At 50.4% G+C, this 7,500-nt stretch overlaps 1 protein-coding gene across 1 annotated transcript in view; it reads right to left on the reverse strand.

Moving 5' to 3' along the window:
• pard3ba (par-3 family cell polarity regulator beta a) overlaps window positions 1–7,500 on the reverse strand; it is an 88,792-nt gene that overhangs the window by 58,818 nt on the left and 22,474 nt on the right. The window contains 2 exon segments of the mRNA XM_083680590.1: window positions 2,096–2,170; window positions 7,446–7,500. The exon segment at window positions 7,446–7,500 is cut by the window's right edge and continues 28 nt beyond it. Of these exon segments, the coding sequence (XP_083536716.1) occupies window positions 2,096–2,170; window positions 7,446–7,500 (130 nt within the window).

Raw genomic sequence — 7,500 nt, forward strand, 5'->3', positions numbered from 1 at the left:
ACACACACACACACACACACACACACACACACACACACACACACACACACACACACACACACACACACACGTACACCCACAGCATACATTTACATACGTATACAGCAACACACTGACTGAGTACTGTGTGTACCTCACCGAACACGATGCACAAAGCTTCCTTTAAATGACATTCATATTATACACACATCTTCGACCCGATCACACACACCCAGAAATTACACATGCATGTGTGCTAACACACCTTCTCCCAAACAAAATTTACCTTTGCGTACATACACACACATACATAGACACACACATACACACACACACACATACAGACAGACAGACACACAGACACACACAGACACACACAGAGACACACAGAGACACACATACACACACAGAGACACACAGAGACACACAGAGACACACACACACACACACACACACACGGCCGACAACAGCCTCTCTGAAACCAATTTACATTGATAAAAACAAACGCTGGCACAAACAAGCTCATCAGAGGCAGCCAGAGCTTGTTAGGCAGGGTAACACATGCATGCCAGCCTCTCCTCCGTAAGCATCCAGAGGAAAACACTAACAAACACATCCATTCCACTAGGGGGGGGGGTGGGGGGGGGGGGGGGGAGAGGAGGAGGAGGGGGGGGGGGGGTTGAGGGAGGATGAAAAGAGCAATGAGGAGAGAGACAGATGGAACACACACTGTTCACTGACTTCCCCGTATATCAACTCTGTGGCTGTCGGCAACTCTTGGCCCCGGCTTTAATAACACCTCACTCTCACCTTGGAGTCGGGGGAGGAGGACCTTCTTTTAGCAAAACAAAAGTCAGCGAGGAAGTATCGGTGAAAGAACCGCTCACGAAGCGAGGAGCTACAGGACTGAAACTGCTCTCAGTGGCCAACCGGGCTTAATAAAATGGTGAAATGAGGAAAAGAACATAATCAACCAATGAAAAATATGCCATGAGAGAGTATTGGAACAGAAAAAAACAAAACAGAAAAGAACAGAACAAAAAAATCCAAAAAATCACATGGGTTGAGGTTGCTTGCGTACGTTCTGGTTGCCGTGGTTACTGGCAACAGGAAGCGTAGAAACCATCCGTCGCTCCGTCCCGAGGCCGGGGGAATCGCGCGAGCGTAGAGCATGCTGGGATACTACGGGGTACGCTCCCTCCCGGGGAGTAGCTATGGGCCGGGGGAGGCTGGAGGAGGTAGAATATCGGAGGACGGGGCTCGTTGTAACGCACGGGACGGAATGCGGAATGGCGTCAAACGCGCGTTCCTCGTTCCTCATTCCGTTCCGTGCGTTCCAATGATCATCTACCTCCGCCAGCCTCCCCTGCCACTGACGGGCAGCACTGCTTGGTTGCCATGGAGAGAGACACACGCACAGGAGCCTATCAAGGATTGGTTAATCCAGCAATAAGAGTGAGAGGGCACTAGTCACTGATTGCGGAGCCAAAAGAGCAAAAATGCGCACACACACACACACACACACACACCACACACACACACACACACACACACACACACACAGGTAAACTAAGGCTCTTTAATCTCGTGGCAGCAGGAGGGGAACAAAGAGAGAGGGGGGGGGGGGTCTAGCCTATGTAATCCCAGCCCAGGTTATTACCCTCAGCCCAGGCCCAACCACTGATCTATGATCTGTCTGTCTCCCCCAACCCTAATGATTTCCCCTTTACGACGCCCCCCTACCCCGCCTCCCTCATCTCTCCTCTCCTCTCCTCTCCTCTCCTCTCCTCTCCTCTCCTCTCCTCTCCTCTCCCGCGCCTTGTTAGGAATGCTAAACAGGAGAGGACGTAATGACAAAGAGAGAGAGAGAGAGAGGATGTGGGAGAAACAAACACACACACACACATCAACAAACACACACTCATCCAGGCAGAGTAAACAGATAGAAATGCAAAACACATGCTGAAACATGTTATGTAAACGTGAACACACACACACACAGCGTGCGCGCACACAGACCCAGACCCAGACCCAGACCCAGACCAGACACACACACACACACACACACTTCTACTCTCTTACCTGAGTGTGACCTGGTTCATCTGGCTGCAGGGACCTCGGTCTGCTGTCTGTCCATGGCTCCTCCCTTGTGTGTCAGTGCATGGCCACCACTGCTGCTACTGCTGCCGTCCTGTCAGGACGCACACACACACACACACACATACACACACACACACACACACACATACACACACACACACACACACAGTCAAGTCTCTCTGCTGCTACAGTCCTCTGCTGCTAGAGACCTCCCCATGAACCAAACTACCCCCCCGTCCCTGTCCCCTTGGTCACATCAATCACCTTCAATCTACTTCACACAATGACCAACATCAACGTGGTTCAGCTCTGTGACATCAGATGCCCCCCCCCCACTCTAACCAGTGTCTCACTTACCTTCATTCACTCTGTTCCCCCCCTCCTCTATTGGCTCTTCTTAGTCCCTTCTCTCCATCTCTTCCTTTCTCTCTCTCTCTCTCTCTCTCTCTCTCTCAAGCGAAAAAGGCTATTTTTAAAAGTCACGCAGCGCAAACAACAGCCCGGGGGGGTGTAAATAGTGAAGTACAGAAAAAATGGATGGCAACTGTTGAAAAGACAAAAGGAGGAGGAAGAAAAAAAAAATACGCCCCCCAAAACGCTCTACAGTGAAACGAGGAGTGTCCTATTACGTTTTCTGCCTCGTCAGGTTCATTGTGTCGACCCCCCCCCCCAATGTCCTAATGACACATACAGGGGGGGGGCTCCCTGTCCCATCTACCTCTCCCACACCGCCCCTCCTCCGCTCCCCTGGCCCAGGACCCTCTGTCCAACCCCCCCCCCCTACACACACACACACACACACACACACACACACACACACACACACACACACACACACACACTACACACAGCGATGTTGCCGTGCACACAAATAGTGACCCACTTATTAGGTCACCATGCGATTAACCCACAATGGACCACATGTTACTGCAGGGGTCGGGGGGGGTGGTCGGGGGGGGGGGGGGGGCTGTGAGAGAGAAAGAGGGGAGCTGGTGTCTCCATTGTTGTTGTGCATCTTCCTCTGGTCCATTAGGAGCTGAGTGTTCCCAGGCCCGCAGGAGCACACGGAGCGTACTGGATCATCCAAACACGGGACTGAACCGAGGCCCACATTAAACAACAGGGATGCTTTTGAATTCGCTGTTTAAAAGCTCCAGACGTTGACAGTCTGACCGATGCCTCATACTCTCACGTTGCCTCAATGTCGAGAGGAAGTTGGAGGCTGCCGTACGTACGCTTTTTGTTTGTGTGTCTGGCTGAGGTTGTTTTCCCCGTCTGGAGAGGCTACTGTGACTGAAAAACTATGCCAGAGTTGACATGCGCGCTTGATAAATGAGGTGTGTGAGGTTGTTGACGCTCACATGAGAAATGAGGTGTGTGTGTGTGTGTGTGTGTGTGTGTGTGTTTTCTCTGGGAACGTTTTTGTGATTCTGGTATGTGTCAGGCGTATGAAAGATGGTGTGTGTTTGTGTGTGTGTGTGTGTGTCAGAGTGTGTGTGTGTGTGTGTGTGTGTGTCAGACGTCTGTTTGTAAGATCACAGGTTCAGTATGCTTCACTGTTAACCTTGACCCCCCCATCAAATCCATCATAGAACCCCTTTACTCAGAGCTGAAGCATTACCCTCGAGGGAAGAGGTTGGAGAACACACACACACACACACACACGCAATTACTGTCGTGCCTAGTTGACCTCTCCTTGTCGAGCTTCTTCTCTGACGTCTACTGTTTACCTTAGTTCCCATCAGGGGAGGCTGGCGCAGGTAGAAATCGGAGGACGGGCTCGTTGTTATGGAATGAGGAATTGTATCAAACACGTGTGTCTCCAACACCGGTTCCCATGCAAAGCGACTGTGCAGTACATAAACATAACAGGCCACGACAAAAACAAAGTAAGCCATTTCACCTTTCACCGACATTGTACAGCCATTGCCCTGATATTGAAGTGTGAGGTGAGGGGGAAAAATCAGCTGGTTCGGAGTGTCACTGTGATGCTTTCAAGATATGGAAGTGCTCCCAAATTCATGTAATTACAGCTTAGGGACATAAGAGAGAGAGAGAGACAGAGAGAAAGAGAGGGGTGGGGGGGAGGAGAGAGAGGGGGGGAGGGAGAGAGAGAGAGGGAGAGAGAGGGGTGGGAGGGAGAGAGAGAGAGGGAGAGAGGGGGAGAGAGAGAGAGGGAGAGAGAGAGAGAGAGAGAGAAAGGGCGAGAGAGAGGGAGAGAGTGACAGCTAGGAGAGGATTGGTTTCACCTGAGCAGCTCCACCAAAGAGAGAGCAGGTCTGCATTTGATGCCTCATTTGTGCGTCCCAGAACTTCACTGTAGCAGAGAAAATCAATTAGGAGACGACTCCAGGTTTATCGCTGGATTGACCTTAATTACACCTAATCTCACTCACTCTGCAGAGAGAGTAGAAAGAGAGAGAGAGAGAGAGGGGAAAAAGGCAGAGAGAGAGAGATATATAGAGAAAAAGAGAGAGAGAGAGAGAGGTGGAGGGATACAGATGAGGTGGTAGGGTGCTTATCTCCGATCCCAGGATCTTATCTCTTGATTGATATTCTGGGGGCACAGGATTTAAAAGTGCTGTCAGAAGTGGTAAACTGTAAGTCTGTACCACTCCGAACTTTTTGCTGCAGGCTCCACCTGAGTTGTACTGTACGCGATGACCCTCCCCCTCCGCCCATGCTACTGTTTACAAACCGACGTGCCCGCATTGCGCGGAAATTACATTTGGAAAAAGATTACGTTTTTTCCAATGCCAGCGTTTCGCAGGTGAGCAGTGTGCATTCAATTATCGCGGGAAAAAAAATCCGTTGAAATCCCCGCCCTCCCTTCGAAGCACTACTTCTCGATTCGTCGGCAGAATCGCTAGCGAAATTCACCGGATCGGCACTTTCCGACGGGTGTGTGAGTTTCTGACTTGGTGAGACCAGTAGGGTACTGATCCATAACATCCATGTAAAAAGACCTATTGTAGCATTGGGTTATGGGGTGGGTGTGGGTGTGGGTGTGTGTGTGTGTGTGTGTGTGTGTGTGTGTGTGTGTGTGTGTGTGTGTGTGTGTGTGTGTGTGTGAGTGTGTGAGAGAGAGAGCTACTGCATGGTACCAGAGACACCACACTCAACCAAACAGGATCGATCTCGTCTTAACCCATCTTATCTACTGCCCAGGTACAGGTTTGATGGTCTGGTGCAGCAAAGACAAGGAGGTAAAGTTTACAGCTGGCCCAGAACAGAGCAGCACATCCTGCCCTTCACTGCAACACTCAGGGCTCATGTGAACAACAATGCATGCTAAGTCTCTCTTGGCTCAAAGCAGAGGACAGACTCACCGCCTCGCTTCTTGGATTTCAGAGAAACATCTCTGTGTTAAAACCCCAAAATTGGCTGTACAATCCCCTCACAGACAGTTCTGACAGGCAGGATTAGTCCTCCTCCAGACAGGGAACCAATGGTCTGTTTGAAGTCCCCAAACCAAATAACTAATGTCATGAGACGTACAGTAATCTACAGTATAGGGCAACAGTCATATGGAATTCCCTACTGTCACAAATGGCCCAAGCGACCAGCAAAAAACGACTCACAAGATCCCTTGCAGCGCAACTTGGTGAATATGACATGAACACGGTTTAATTTCCATGTTTTGCTTTCATGTTCTTGTCTTTATAATGTTTTTTGAACGCTTTTTTGGTTTGTCTGTTTTTTAAATAATGAAATCCTGATTTTGACTGTTATGTACAATGTCATGTTTACATGTTTCATGCATGTGCAACAGCTAATGGGGGATCTGTATTTCTGAATAAATAAATAAATAAATAAATAAATAAATAAATAAATAAATAAAAGAGAGAAACGTTCTTTAAACGCACTGTGTGGCTGGAGTAAATGCTGTGATTGTGGCTGTGATGCTCATGTGGGGGGGGACGTGTCTGGCTAGCCGGGCTGTTTCTGGAGCAGAACCAACAGCGAACAACCGCTGCCTGGCGGTAATGGCTGCCTTTTATAGCCATGGTACCCAGTCCAAAATGAGGAGGCGCGCTGAGAGCCTCTGTGATTCTCTGAGTCACCCGTGTCAGACGCAGAGAGCAACAAAAGCTCTCTCTCACGCACGGTCAGCCGGCACACAAGGTGAACCCACTCAACCTGCCTCTCAAAACCAAAGCCTAACCGCGTCCCTCCCTCTCCCCCCAACTCAAAAAGAAAAGACAGCACAGAGTTTTCTTAATGGCTACCCATTTCCAAAAGGAGAGCACTTGAAAAGTCGACCGCTTTCAAACTCCTGGCTCAGGTCTTCAGTCTGCCAAATGAGTCTCTCTCTCTCTCTTTTTTCTCTCTCTCTCTCTCTCTCCCTCTCTCTCCCGTGGCTGGCCCTGTAGTAGGTTCTCGAGGGACCTGTTTGTTGCAGGGCCCAGGTACATGGTTCAAAGAGCCAGAAAAAAAAACAGGATTCTGGGGTTCTTTCTCTCTCTCTTCTTTCTCTCTCTCTCTATTATCTATGTGTGCGGGTGGGTGTCCAGGTGCAGACAGCCAGTAGAGAATAACCGTGAGGGGGTAAACAACAGGGCCGGTGGTGGAGGCAGCATTCCCAAACACAGGAGGAACAGGGGGGAAGAGGGACAGACGCAGAAACACAGGAGGAACAGGGGGGAAGAGGGACAGACACACAAACACAGGAGGAACAGGGGGGAAGAGGGACAGACACACAAACACAGAGCCGAGACAATGGGGAGACGCGGACCGTGTCGAACGTATCGCATTACACTTGCATGCCCCTGTTACGGAGTGTTTGGGAAAGCTGAGGGAGCATTGTGTGTGTGTGTGTCTGCGTGTGTGTGTGTTCCTTCCGCTGTGGCAGACTTCCTTTCAAGGATGTCCTTTGGGAGTTGCATTCAGGGGGCAGGTGTGGGTCAAGGAGAGAGGGGGCCGGCGGGTGTGTGTGTGTGTGTGTAAGTACAGATGCACGTCCTCCCACCCACGGAGAGGGGCAGGGGCGAGGTAGTGATTTGTTCTGGTTAACGGGGTTGTCGGTAGCTGGTTTGTTTTTGCCAGTCGAGAGAGACCTGGATGCTGGAATGGCCATTATGGGCAGAGGACATTGACTGGCATGAAAAACAAACCCCTCCCAACACAGAGTAGAGAGAGACACCTGAGCCACCTAGCAAGCCACTTTTAGCATATCCTAGCATGCTAGGACACCTAGCATCTTTTCCCAGTCTCCTAGAATGCTAGGACACCTAGCATCTTTTCTCAGTCTCCTAGCATGCTAGGACACCTAGCATCTTTTCTCAGTCTCCTAGCTTTTTTTTCCTCCCCATTTATGGTTCTGTTTATCTCTCTCTCTCTCTCTCTCTCTCTTCGCCCTCTCTCACCATGTCAGGTCTGCTGCCGTGGTCGTCAGAGAGGGGCGGGGCGAGGGCCGAGTCA

The sequence above is a fragment of the Argentina silus genome (assembly GCF_951799395.1).
Source record: "Argentina silus genome assembly, chromosome: 11".
NCBI classification, from domain to species: domain Eukaryota; kingdom Metazoa; phylum Chordata; class Actinopteri; order Argentiniformes; family Argentinidae; genus Argentina; species Argentina silus.